Source organism: Eumetopias jubatus, unplaced genomic scaffold (genome assembly GCF_037043125.1).
Source record: "Eumetopias jubatus isolate StellerSeaLion01/CBP00866 unplaced genomic scaffold, mEumJub1_p1.0 scaffold_7, whole genome shotgun sequence".
Classification (NCBI taxonomy): Eukaryota; Metazoa; Chordata; class Mammalia; order Carnivora; family Otariidae; genus Eumetopias; species Eumetopias jubatus.
The window spans coordinates 71,211,173-71,224,292 of NW_028274813.1; the positions used below are offsets into that span (position 1 = coordinate 71,211,173).

At 51.2% G+C, this 13,120-nt stretch overlaps 2 protein-coding genes across 7 annotated transcripts; one reads left to right on the top strand and one right to left on the bottom strand.

Annotated features, from left to right (window-relative positions):
* Nucleotides 1-149: 149 nt before the first annotated feature.
* On the bottom strand, nucleotides 150-7,205 carry TSSK4 (testis specific serine kinase 4). Of its 4 annotated transcripts, XM_028114856.2 has the most exons (4): nucleotides 2,224-5,453; nucleotides 1,654-1,868; nucleotides 877-1,273; nucleotides 150-431 (listed from the first exon to the last, which is right to left on the bottom strand). In XM_028114856.2, the coding sequence occupies exons 1-4, from the start codon at nucleotides 2,446-2,448 to the stop codon at nucleotides 249-251; spliced, it is 1,020 nt and encodes a 339-aa protein (XP_027970657.1). In that variant the 5' UTR covers nucleotides 2,449-5,453; the 3' UTR covers nucleotides 150-248. The 4 variants fall into 4 exon arrangements, 1 of the variants encoding a protein (XP_027970657.1); XR_003611067.2 differs by lacking the exons at nucleotides 877-1,273; nucleotides 1,654-1,868; nucleotides 2,224-5,453 and adding an exon at nucleotides 6,807-7,205 and having other exon boundaries at nucleotides 346-431; XR_003611066.2 differs by lacking the exons at nucleotides 877-1,273; nucleotides 1,654-1,868; nucleotides 2,224-5,453 and adding an exon at nucleotides 6,807-7,205 and having other exon boundaries at nucleotides 350-504.
* Nucleotides 7,206-7,399: 194 nt separating this feature from the next.
* TM9SF1 (transmembrane 9 superfamily member 1) lies at nucleotides 7,400-12,939 on the top strand. 3 transcript variants are annotated; one of them, XM_028114851.2, is made up of 6 exons: nucleotides 7,400-7,515; nucleotides 8,168-8,529; nucleotides 9,315-9,936; nucleotides 10,374-10,559; nucleotides 11,481-11,754; nucleotides 12,295-12,939. In XM_028114851.2, exons 2-6 carry the CDS (start codon nucleotides 8,185-8,187, stop codon nucleotides 12,686-12,688), a joined length of 1,821 nt encoding a protein of 606 aa, XP_027970652.1. In that variant the 5' UTR covers nucleotides 7,400-7,515; nucleotides 8,168-8,184; the 3' UTR covers nucleotides 12,689-12,939. The 3 variants fall into 3 exon arrangements, with proteins under 3 accessions (XP_027970652.1, XP_027970650.1, XP_027970651.1); XM_028114849.2 differs by lacking the exon at nucleotides 7,400-7,515 and adding an exon at nucleotides 7,598-7,891; XM_028114850.2 differs by lacking the exon at nucleotides 7,400-7,515 and adding an exon at nucleotides 7,598-7,854.
* The last annotated feature ends 181 nt before the right edge of the window (nucleotides 12,940-13,120 follow it).

Below are 13,120 nucleotides of genomic sequence, written 5' to 3' on the forward strand. Positions count from 1 at the left end.
CACGTATGAGCTACATTGTGAATTACCCTATTGACTTACAGACATCAAGGTGACTGGTTACAGACTCTGGTTAGAAATCCACCTCTTGGTCTCAGTAGGGTTCCCTGCTAAGGTTCCCCTGAAGAAAGAATGTCTTTGACCCCAGCTGATGAAACTAAATCAGAAATAGATTTATTTTTGGTATAAAGGATTTTTAGCCCCAGACCCTCCTGCTTTGCTCCTCTTCCAACCCCTTCCTTCAACCATTTTTAGGTATTGATTTCCAAGGATTGGTGCCGATTAGTGGTGCTGGAGGGTTGGCACATGGCCTCAAGCAGCCTGATCTCCTGGGTGGGTTGCTCAGGCTGGAACTTGAGCACCCAAGGATCCTTGATGATGTCCAGGACGGTGGCACGCTTGGTGGCTTGGCGTAGCGTCTGGAGGACCAGGTTCTAGGGCAGGGGAAAGAGAGGTCTTGGCTGAGCTCGTCCCCCATTGTGCCACACAGGCAGTGAGCAGCTGGACCTGAGAGAGAAGCAGGACAGCCCATCACACCACTCTGGTGAAAGGGGGTGTGGTCCTGATTTTATCCTGAAGAGCAAGGCATTTAACTCCCTGGAGGAGAGGGAAAGGAAGGGTACCTTGGGGGAAACCTCTTGCATAATCCCTTTCTGGCCTAAAGAGACAGAAGCTGAAACCTGCTTGACTCACATGTAAGGTGCAGAGCCCAGGGGTGGCCCTTTAAGGTCCCTCCCCGCCAACTTCTCTAGGGCAGGGGCTAAAGTGTGAGATGGGTCTGGTGGGAAAGAGCCTCCCCCAGGGTGGGGAGGCCTAGGATGGGTCTTCTCTGCCTGTGGGTCATCCCTGAGGCCTCAGCCCTCCTGGGGGAGCCAGCACCTTGCACTCCTGGGAGATGGAGTAGTTAGATGGAAAAGTGACCTCCTTTTGAGTCTCTTTCAGCAGCTTCTTGAGATTGGTGTCATCAAAGGGCAGCCGGGCGACCACTAGAGTGTAGAGGATGACGCCCATGCTCCAGGTGTCAGACAGGAAAGGGTTGTAGGGCAAGCCCAGCAAGATCTCCGGGCATGCATAAGCGAAGCTGCCACAGTAGGTCTGGCTGAGGTGGTTTGTAAAGCAGTTCGTTTGGCGGTAAGAAGGGCTACTATGCACTGTCTGGTTAGAAGGCACCATCTTGGCGAAGCCAAAGTCTGATATCTTCACATTCTCCCGCTTGTCCAGCAACAGGTTCTCCAACTTTAAGTCCCTACCAGCAGCAGAAAGGCTGGGGGTCAGGCTGGGGAGAGGGCTTAGTATTAGACCGGGAGCTGAAGGGCCAGGGGTCAGAGGCTAGAGATGGAAAAGGCAAGGTGGGAGAGAGGTGCCATTATGAGGATACAAGTAGAGAGGAAAGAGCCATGGAGTTGTGAGCAGAGCCCAAAGGTGAGAGAGGATGGTACCTGAGGACCACAGGGGGCTCGTCATTGTAGTTCAGAGTGCCGTGCTCACAGTGGGCGCTACAGAAACGTTCTTGAGCAGAGAATTAAAATAGAGGGGATGAATGGGCCTAGATAACTGAGGAAGGTCAAGGGAGAAAAAAGAGGGCAGAAAATGGGAAACATGCATAAAACCCCCTTGAGAGCCCAAAGGCCCCAGCCTGTGTGGCAGCGCCCTCACCGGTGCACGATGCCCTTGCTGTGCAGGTAGGCGATGCCCAGGGTCATCTGGGAGAACCACTTGCCAGCAAGGGGCTCAGAACAAGCCCCATATCGCTGGATCCACTCAAGGACATCACCGCCCTGAGCCAGCTCCAGAATGATGTATACTCGGGATGTGGTTTCGATGGCCTGGTAGAAGTTGATGAGGTACTTGTGCCGCAGGACCCTCATGACCTGGCCCCGGAAGAGGGACCCATCAAACCTGGGAAGGGAGAACCCGGGCTGTGCTCCCAGCCCTCCTGCTGTCTGACGGCTAACTTAACTTAGAACTCTGCAAGCGGATTAAACTCCAGAGGGCTGGGTGATCTGTGGGCAAACCCTAGGCTTTGTACTTTTACTTTGTGAAGGGCTGGAGGTGAGTGGGTGGGTGGAAAGAGATTGAATTTACATCAAGTCATTTTCATGCTGCTTAGTGAGACAGTCAGCCCTGCGGGGGGTGGGGTGGGGGTGGGGGTTCTCACTCCACCCCCTCCTAACCACACCCCTTCTGAGAAGTCTTAAGCAGCTTGGTCTCAGTTCCCTTTCCAACCTGTATCTCACGGGGCAGGAACTTGTTAAGATAGTCCTCAGAGGCCTTCTTCTTTGAGATGATCTTGACAGCCACCATGACCTTCTGCTTTGTGTAGTAAGCCTCATACACCGTCCCATAGGAGCCATTGCCAATGACCTTGCCCACCTCGTAACCATAGGCCTCCATGACAGAGCGGTAGGCTGAGGTAGGTGGTGCTACCTCCGAGGTGTCTCCCTTCCCCATGGTGTTGGGCTTGCTGAGAGTAGGGAACTGTGCTACTTCAAAGCCTATTATCTGCTCAGAAAGCCAACTTTGAGCCACTGAGGGCTGGGGTAACAAAGTAAAGTTAGTCTCCAAATGCTTGCCTATATAGTCACGCAAGTCTGGGATGCTGGGCTCACCTCCCCAATGGGAACGTGGAGGGGGGAGAAGGGGGCAGCAGTTCTTTTTGTCTCCACTGGCTGTTGTTACTTCTTCCTCCTCTTGGTTACGGAATTCGCCAAGGTCCCATGTTCCGCATACATCACAATTCACCTTCTTTCCACCTTGGGCCACAAGGCTTGAGAATGAAGTGCACAGTGGAACATATTCCTGGAGGCAGCTTCTGTAGTCTGGTGAGACCGCCCCCCCCTCCCGGCCATAGATCTAGTCCCTTCAACCATTCATGTCCATTGAGCACCCACTGTGTGCCAGGCCGTGCACTGAGTACTGGGATAAAACAGCTAATAACGCCAACAGAGACCCTGTACTCAGTTTATTATCCAGAATGAGAAACTTGCATGTGAGAATATGACAGAGAACTGCAAGGTGTTGTAGAAGCCTATTCTAAGGAATCTTAACCTTACAATGTTTTTTGTTTGTTTGTCTGGCTTAAAGCAACCACCCTTTTATTTATTCATTTATTTTTTGGCAAGTTGAGCTGTGCTCAGTTGGGTGGTTCTTCTGGTGGTCTCATCTTAGCTGGGTGGTTTGTTTCTGCTGCATATGGTCTCACTATCCAGTGGACTAGCCAGAGTTCCTTCACATAGTAGCAGAGAATTACATGAGGAAAAAAAAAAATCAGAAATTGCATGACAGCTAAGCCTAGACTTCAAAATCGCAGAGCATCACTTCCATACCTTTATAAAAATAAAGAGTTTCAAGGTTACAAGGATCCCAGATTGAAGGGGTGGAATGGACTCCACCTGGGAACTCTGAAATGCATTCTTATCTTCCCATGACCCTAAGTTCTGTACTTTTCCTCCTCTCCCTCTAGCCATTCCTCAGACTTCACTGGAGCCTTATCTTCTCTGTCCCTTAATCATATCCGGAAGGTTCTACCACAGGCCTTATTTCCTCAGAGCTTTATGCCCTCCCATTAGGATCTCACCCATTTCCCAACGTTTTAGTTATTACATCCATGCTGACTGCTCCTAATCTCATCTCTATCCCAGATGTCCTCTGGAGTTCCAGATCCAGCATCCAGTTGCTTACTGGACATCACATGGACATGTCTCCCTCAGGTATCTTAAACTCACCATGTCCAAAATTGAACTCTTTCTGTTCTTGCCCTAGACTTCCTCTTTTTTTTTTCTTTTCTTTTTTTTAAAGATTTATTTGACAGAGAGAGCGAGCACAAGCAGTGGGAGCGGCAGGCAGAGGGAGAGGGAGAAACAGGCTCCCTGCCAAGCAAGAAGCCCAATGCGGGGCTCCATCCCAGGACCCTGGGATCATGACCTGAGCCGAAGGCAGATGCTTAACCGACTGAGGCACCCAGGTGCCCTCTGTTGAATTCTATACTCATCTTCAATTTACACACCCAGTCATCCTAGACCCTTCCCTCTGCCTCAGCCCTTACATCCAATCTGTCACCTCTTCTACCTCTTAAAACTATCTTTAATAATACACTCCAGGCTCTTGAAGCGGCTGCCACCACCTTAGGTCAAGCCTCCATCAACTGATCACTCTAGCAAGCCTTCTGCTCCCCTCCAGTCTTCACCCTGAACTCCAAGGCATAACACGGATTTGATTCCCACTTAAAACAATTCAGTGCCTCCCCATCTGCCTCAGGATCAAGTCCAAAATCTTTTTTTTTTTTTTAAAGATTTTATTTATTTGAGAGAGAGGGGGAACACAAGCAGGGGGAGCGAGAGAGGGAGAAGCAGGCTTCCTGCCGAGCAAAGAGCCCGATGTGGGGCTCAATCCCAGGACCCTGGGATCATGACCCGAGCCGAAGGCAGATACCTAATGACTGAGCCACCCAGGTGCCCCTAAATAAAATCTTTTAAAAAAAAATATTCAAGCACCTATACCCAAGGATGCTAAAAAAAATCTTAACACTGTGTTAAAATCATTGTGTTTTTAACCTCAGTTGGACCCCCAAATGCTGCCCAGTGATCCTGCTCATTTTCCAGATCAGCTCACTTCCATTCTCCACAACCTATTCTTCTCAAACCTCTTAACTTCATCTCCCTCTTCTGGTCAGTTGACCTCCCTTACAGCCCTAATGGGAGATGCAGGCAGAAAAAACACAATTACAGACACTACGTTAGATGCTGTGACAGAAAGTACTGGGGCTCTGGGAGCACCCAGAAAGGAGGAACATCCAGTTTGGGCTTGAGCAATCAGTAAAGATATCCTTAAAACAGCTCATGAGATAAGTTCTCAAGGAAGAGTAGGGGTTTGCCAAGACAGAGGGAACAATGAAGGAAAAGTAATTCTCTTTGGCCGGAGCATTGCATGTATGTTAAAAGATAAAACTGGGGGTGCCTGGGTGGCTCAGTTGGTAAGCGTCTGCCTTCAGCTCAGGTCATGAACCCAGGGTCCTGGGACTGAGCCCTGCCATCAGACTCTCTGCTCAGCGAGCCTGCTTCAATTTATTTATTTGACAAAGAGGGAGAGAGCACAGCAGGGGTAGCAGCAGAGGGAGAGGGAGAAGCAGGCCCCCTGCTAAGCAGGGAGCCCCATGTGGGGCTTGGTCCCAGGACCCTGCTAGAGGGATTACCTGGATTTAAGACTGTGTGTGTGCAGGGTGGGGGATGGCACGCAGGGGAAAGAACAAAAGCAGAATCACATTTTCTATCTTCCAAAAAAACCAACTCCAACAACAGATTGTGCCGTAGGCTACTGGTAAATTCCTGTTTATTGACAGCCTGCTGATCCTGCTGGCAGGGTAGTTCCAAAGTTTGTTGTAAGCTAGATCTACATTCTCAAACTGCCAAGATGAGTTGTCCAGGACACACTGTGGTAAGGAGGCCCACCCTGCCCCGCCCATCTTCTGCTCCTCTGGATAGGTAGCTTGGTGGCAGCTCTGTCCGCATCATGTCCAAAGGGTAAACCAGTTTATTCAAAACACGTGTATTAAGCTGCCTACTTTATACAAAAGCACTGCTAAGTCCTGAGGATATCAAGATGGATAAATTACAGTCTTCCTGTGAGTAGTTAGTAATGAGCAAGGAAAACAGACACATAAGTAGTAAAATAACAGTACGGTGAGATAAAGTGCTATAAACAAAGACTGGAAGATGTAGAGGCAGGCTTTATAGAGGAGGCATTTGTACTGTTCAAGAGGGGTCTCCAGGCAGGTAAGTAGGGGATGGTAGATTGGGCAGTCTAGGCCAAAGGAACTATATGAGGCTTGCAGGCTTGAGAGAACATGACATTCAAGCTTCTAATTTGAATACAATTAGTGTACCTGGAGAAGTAATATAGATCCAGGTCTGACAGGCCTCATATACCAAGCTTTTTAGAATTTATCCTATGTACTCATGTTCAAATTTTGGTCAAAATAGTCAAAGTCAGAGCCTCTTAAAAAATGATGCCTAGTCACCTCCTCTAAGATCCTGATGTCGTGGACCCAGATCTCCATGTTTTTAATAAGCTTCTAGCTGAATCTGATGCACACCAAGATCTGAGAACCACTGTTGCAGAAAACAGTATATATAGTGTATATATGTATGAATCAGCAGCAGAGTGGAAAATGGATCCAAGAAGGGAGGTGACCAGGAGACTAGCAAGGTGGTTGTCATGGTAATTTAGGTGCGAGAGGATGAGACCCGAAGCTAGGCAGCCAGGGAGGGCAAGTATTTGGAAGATATTGAGGAAGTAAGCAGCAGGGGGGCTTGACAGCATTGATCAGAGGAGGCGGGGGGTTGGGACGGGGGAGTAAGTGAGAAAGAGTCCCAGGTTTCTGGCTTCTCTTAAGTTACTTTTCTAATTACAAAATTCACTGATTTATCTAAAAAACTCAATCCCCTACTTCCTAGAACCTCACCTCCTCCTCCTGCAGGGAGGAGGGCTGGGTCAGAGAGGGCAGAAGAAGGTAAATGGAGGACTTTTCAGGTCAGAAGCCAGTTAAGATTTCCCCTGTACTGCTTTCCCCGGGGAAAGGGAACCTTAAGTCTGCATCCTTACATGTTGCCCCCAGGTGGCCAAACGGTAGTCACTGCCCCTGGGTCTGATCTTTAAAACTCCCCTAATGGCAGATCCCCTTAAAGTAGCGAGACAAATAAGGGCAAACTTTTCCAGAGTAATCTGCAATAGAAAAAAGAAAAGCCCGTACACATACAGATAAATACGAACAAAAACATCGAAAGAGTCGAACGTATGTCAAGATTCTTTACCTGCAAGTAACGATAACTGTCAGGCTGCCCAATTCACCGAATAAAAGCGCTGACACCCTGTCTGTCTGCGTGCCTCCGCACCAGACCTAGCTCAGGCTTGCCTACGTTCGAACATGGGACGGTCATTATAAGGCCAGGGAGGCCTCCAATGCAGCCTCCGGAAGAATTTTTATTCACGTATTTATTTTTCGGCGGGAGACCATTCGTGACGGGTCAAGAGAAGCAGTGAGGTGAGATCCCGACTCCAGGACCCTTGCATGGACTGTGCCCGGGCTGTCCTAGCATAGAGACGCCCAAAGCCTCACTCACCCCCGCCCGGGTTGGGGGCCATGGACCGCCTCCCAGAGCTCGCCCTCTGCAGTCGGTGGCGAGTCCCACTGGTTCAGCCGGCAAATGCTCCGGGGCGTTCACTAGGTGTGGGCCCAGCCACCAACCGGGGTCCGTCTCCTGGACAGTCACTGGACGCGTGCGGCGGGCAAGGCTCCCCGGCTTCCGCCCGTGCCCCAAGTCCTCCCGGGGGGCGGCGGCCGGCGCCTCTCACCCCGAAGGGGCGTCCGAGGCCTCGCAGCCAGGCCTCAGCCGTAGCCCCGGCCGGAGAAACCGTCGGCGGAGCGGTGTCCCGGCAGCCGCGGCGGGGGCGTGGTCCCCTCTCCGCTCCAGGAGAGGAGCTTTCCGCCGGGCTGAGGTCCCCGCGAGTGAGGCGGAAGTGGTAAGACTGACGTGTCCTGGGCTGCTCTGCAGATCGCCGGGAGGGCCCCCCGCCGGGGGTGGGGGGTGGGGGGCGGGCTAGCCGAGCCTTGCGGGCTCTCCGGAGCTGGGCCGGCCTCCCGGCTGGAGAAAGCTCGTCGGGGAGCACCTCACTAAGCCGAGTGCGGCCGCAGCCTCTGTGATCAGGCACCGCGGCGGACAACCCCGTGGAGGTCGGGCGTCAGGTCCTCTTCGGGCCGCCGCTAGCGCGCCGCTCTGGGGGAAACCCGGGCAGGAGCCCAAGGGCAGCTACGGGGCCGCAGAGGCCGCGGGCGCCGTCTCGGCCAGCCCTACCTGAGCGGTGAGGACCCCGCGGATGCCGCGGGAAGGTGCTGGAGGTGCGAGGCCGCGTGGCGTTGCCATGGAAACGGGCTGGGGCGCGCGGGGAGGTCCCGGGCAGGCGGGCTGCGGGACGGGGACCCCAGATCCAGAAGACGAGAGAGCAGAGGCGGACAGAGGCAGTATTGTGTGGGGGTCGGGGGGCGGCCTTCCGAGGGAGGGTTCGAGAGGCCACGGGGAGAAATTGGAGCTATGGGGCTTCGTTTCAAAGGACCTGACCTGGGGCGTCAGGAGTTGATCCCTGGTTTTCATAACTGCAGGATTCCCTCAAACAGGTTTCACTGCCTTAAGGATGACAGTCCTAGGGCACCCGCCGAGTTGGAGCTGCCAGTGGTTGCCATTCCTGATACTGCTGCTGGGCACAGGCCATGAGCCAGGGGTGGAAGGTGTGACACACTACAAGGCCGGTGACCCCGTCATTCTGTATGTCAACAAAGTGGGACCCTACCACAACCCTCAGGAGACTTACCACTACTATCAGCTTCCGGTCTGCTGCCCTGAGAAGATCCGTCACAAAAGCCTTAGCCTGGGGGAAGTGCTGGATGGGGACCGAATGGCTGAGTCTTTGTACGAGATCCGCTTTCGGGAGAATGTGGAGAAGAGAATTCTGTGCCACATGCAGCTCAGTTCTGCACAGGTCAGCCTCTCCACATTGGCGAGCATTTAGCCCTCCCTTCCAGGGACTAATAACAGTGCCTTCTAATTCATGGTTTTATAGCACCTCTGTGGAAATGATCTGACTTGATTCTAACGCCAACCCCACTGGTAGGCAGGACAGGTGGTACTATTTGCATTCAGTTGAGGAAGAAACATACTTGCTCAAAAGCGACTCTTCCAAGACTACGTGGATACTGAATTGCAGAGGTGATACTAGAGCCCAGGGCTCCTGACTCCAAGCCGCTCTGTTGGTAATAAGGGCCCAGCTGTCACTCCTGCATGGTTTCCTTCCATACCTACTTCTTGGCTTTCTTAACTAGCTCCTTTACACTCTTATCTTTCCTGTGATGCTTTTTTCTTTAGCAAATCCTATCTTAGGGCACTCTTCTTTAGTCTACCCTAGACTTTCTTACACCTTGCCTTTCTCCTTTTTCTACACCTTAACCCCGTCAAGTCATATTGCTCTTTTTGGAGAATCCCAGCATACTAGGATCTAACCCAGTGGCTCTCAACAGGGGGCAGTTCGGTTTTGTCTCTCAAGGGACATTTGGCAATGTCTGGAGATCATTTTGATTGTCACTACGGGGGGTGCTACTGACATCTAGTGGGAAGAAGCCAGGGATGGTGCATATTACAGTGCACAGGACAGCTGCCCACAATAAAGAACTATCCAGCCCAAAATGTGAGTAGTGTCCAGGCTGTGAAACCTTGCTCTAACCTTCTGCCTGGGGAGGCCTTGTCTGACTCCTGACTTGCTCTTTGTAGGTGGAGCAACTGCGCCAGGCCATTGAGGAACTGTACTACTTTGAATTTGTAGTGGACGACTTGCCAATCCGCGGCTTTGTGGGCTACATGGAGGAGAGTGGTTTCCTGCCTCACAGCCACAAGATAGGGCTCTGGACTCATTTGGATTTCCACTTAGAATTCCATGGAGATCGAATTATATTTGCCAATGTCTCGGTGCGGGATGTCAAGCCCCACAGCTTAGATGGGTTACGACCTGATGAGTTCTTAGGCCTCACCCACACCTACAGCGTGCGCTGGTCTGAGACTTCAGTGGAGCGTCGGAGTGACAGGCGCCGTGGTGATGATGGTGGTTTCTTTCCCAGGACACTGGAGATCCATTGGTTGTCCATCATCAATTCCATGGTGCTTGTGTTTTTACTGGTGGGTTTTGTGGCTGTCATTCTCATGCGTGTGCTTCGAAACGACCTGGCTCGATACAACTTGGATGAGGAGACTACGTCTGCAGGTTCTGGTGATGACTTTGACCAAGGTGACAATGGCTGGAAGATTATCCATACAGATGTCTTCCGCTTCCCTCCGTACCGTGGTCTGCTCTGTGCTGTGCTTGGTGTGGGTGCCCAGTTCCTGGCCCTTGGCACTGGTGAGGTGATAAAAATTAAATCAGGGATTTCTCTCAAGGGGTAGAACTAAGCAGGTGGTTTGTTCTGGAAAGATCTCCTGATCTTCTGTCCAGGTGAGGGGCAGACCTAAGGGGTGGGGTGGCCTTAAAAGAGATGTGTATAGGGGCACTTGGGTGGCTTAGTTGGTTAAGCTTCCAACTCTCTGATCTCAGCTCAGGTCTTGATCTCAGGGTCATGAGTTCAAGCCTGGCGTTGGGCTCCATGCCCAGCATGGAGCTTGAAAAAAAGAGAAAGAAAGAATGTGTATATTCAGTTGTGGGTTTGCTGGACAACAGAATCAGGGGATATTGTTTTCCTGGAGACCTTGGGTCTGGGTGAAAGGGGGCTGATTCCTCTGAAATTGCCAGAAAAGGGATAGGTTGAGACCTGACATAGGCTTTCCACTACCATCCTGCAGGCATTATTGTCATGGCACTGCTGGGCATGTTCAATGTGCACCGTCACGGGGCCATTAACTCGGCAGCCATCTTATTGTATGCCCTGACCTGCTGCATCTCTGGCTACGTGTCCAGCCACTTCTACCGGCAGATTGGAGGCGAGCGTTGGGTGTGGAACATCATTCTCACCACCAGCCTCTTCTCTGGTGAGGACTGTCCTTTCCCTGGTGGGCCGGCCTGGTGGGCCGATTTGGGGAACTTAGAATACATCGTGGAACCTGGGATAGAGTTAGAGTAAGGCTTTAAGGGAATAAAAATAGGCAAAAGAAACAAAACCATTCAGAAGACAAGAATGCATTTCTTTTGCATAGTCAAAAATTAAGTAAGTAAAATGTTCTAGGCAGTATGGTAAGCACTCGACACACTTCATCTCATTAAATCCCCACAGCAACCCTATATGGTAGGTAATATTGTCCCCATTTTATAGATGAGGAAGTTGAACTTCAGGCTGCTTAAGTAATTTGCCCGACACTACACTCCTAAGAGGGAGTAGAGCAGGTTTCAGACCCAGGCAGTCTGACTCGAGAGCCCGTATTTGTAACCATTACATGAAGAGTGAAATAACACTCTTTCTGGAACTTATTTTTTGGTACTCTCCTTTCAAAAAATTTTTTTTTATTTGGAGGTGGCTACAGGACTCTAGCCTTACAAGCCGGTTTATCATTTCAAAGGCCGTAGTGGTCTGCATTCTAAGGCTTTTGTGTTCCCAATCCTGATTTAGATTTCATCACATTTATGTTTGAACCAGAGCTTTCTGAAAACAGGGCCTTAATCCAAAGGGATGTCTCATGCTAGGAATCACAGATGCCACAGCAGGATAGGGCCTCGGAGGCAGGTGGATCATGTTACTCTAGATCACTATGTAATGGCGGCCTTGCTCTTTAATGATAATGACGGGGGAGGAGATGTTGGTAAGATAAGGAACAGGAAACCACAGGATGTGGAAGGGCGAGGTCTGCCTGGGAGCAGGATGCTTTGCCCCTCTCCCTATTAGGTCTAGTCTGAGTGGGTGGCCCCAGGATGTAGCTCCTCCTGTTGACCCTTCTTCTGGGGGCCCATCCCTGCAGTGCCTTTCTTTCTGACGTGGAGTGTGGTGAACTCGGTGCACTGGGCTAATGGTTCGACACAGGCTCTGCCAGCCACCACCATCTTGCTGCTTCTGACGGTTTGGCTGCTGGTGGGTTTCCCCCTCACTGTCATTGGAGGCATCTTCGGGAAGAATAATGCTAGCCCCTTTGACGCACCTTGTCGCACCAAGAACATCGCCCGGGAAATCCCACCCCAGCCTTGGTACAAGTCTACGCTCATCCACATGACTGTTGGAGGCTTCCTGCCTTTCAGGTATCCTCCCTTTATGCCATGGCCATCATTCTCAGGTTCCTGACTTTTCCTTTCCCAGTACCCTAGCCCAGTTAAGAGTGATAATCCCTGGTTCAGCTTTACCATTAAGAGATCATTAAATGGGTCCTCCTTTCTCCAAGCAGGACTCCGCTTGAAGCAGTTCACAGATGAGGGTGTCTCATTTAAAAAGCTCTTCAGAGACCTTGTTCCTTTCACCATCTTTCTGGTTTCTGACTTTAGCGTCCACAAGCACCACGTGGGGCTTGAAGCCCGTGTGATTGCATATTCAATTTGTTGAGAACCTCTAGTGCCAGGCAGATAAGACAGCAGAAAAGAAAACAGACAAGATCCTTGCTCCCAACCGATGAGGGCAGATGCTTCTGGAATGAGCACTGCTGGTGGTGGGTAGAAGAGTCCCCACGGAGCTGGGAACTCCCGGGCAGGGCGCGGAGCGGACCGGTACCATGGGGGTGTGGAGCTGGCCACCGGGCTGGCGGTGCACAGCCCTTTAATGCCGTGTACCGTCTTTTCTCTTCACAGTGCCATCTCCGTGGAGCTCTACTACATCTTTGCCACAGTCTGGGGTCGGGAACAGTACACTCTGTACGGCATCCTCTTCTTTGTCTTCGCCATCCTGCTGAGCGTGGGGGCGTGCATCTCCATTGCGCTCACCTACTTCCAGCTGTCTGGGGAGGATTACCGCTGGTGGTGGCGCTCTGTGCTGAGTGTTGGCTCCACTGGGCTCTTCATCTTCCTCTACTCCGTTTTTTACTATGCCCGGCGCTCCAACATGTCAGGGGCCGTACAGACAGTAGAGTTTTTTGGCTACTCCTTACTCACAGGTTATGTCTTCTTCCTCATGCTCGGCACCATCTCCTTTTTTTCTTCCCTAAAGTTCATCCGTTATATCTATGTTAACCTCAAGATGGACTGAGTTTTGGGGGGCAAAACCATTGCTCTTCTCTCCCATTCTTCACATCCAGAGGCCCATTGAGCTCTCTCAACCAACGTCTCTTCTGATTTAGTGACTGAATTGTGATGGCATCGCTGCCTTCCCCTTTGCCCTTGGGGCCTCCCTTCCCCGCAGGGCCTGGAAATTACAAATCTCTATTCTATAAGGAGTATATATTTGAACTTTTTAAGTTGCCTTTAGTTTGGGTCCTGATTTTCCTTTTTACAATTATCAAAATAAAATTTATTAAGAAAAAAGGATCCTGTAGTCAGAGAGTTTGGTCTGGATATAGGAACCCGAGCCCTGCCGTTAAGGGCACTGTCCCTTAGAAAGCCGGGTCGGCGGCGGAACGCACGGAACGCGAGTTCTCCCAGCTTGGGAACACTCGGCCAGGGGAACCTGCCTTGCCGGGGC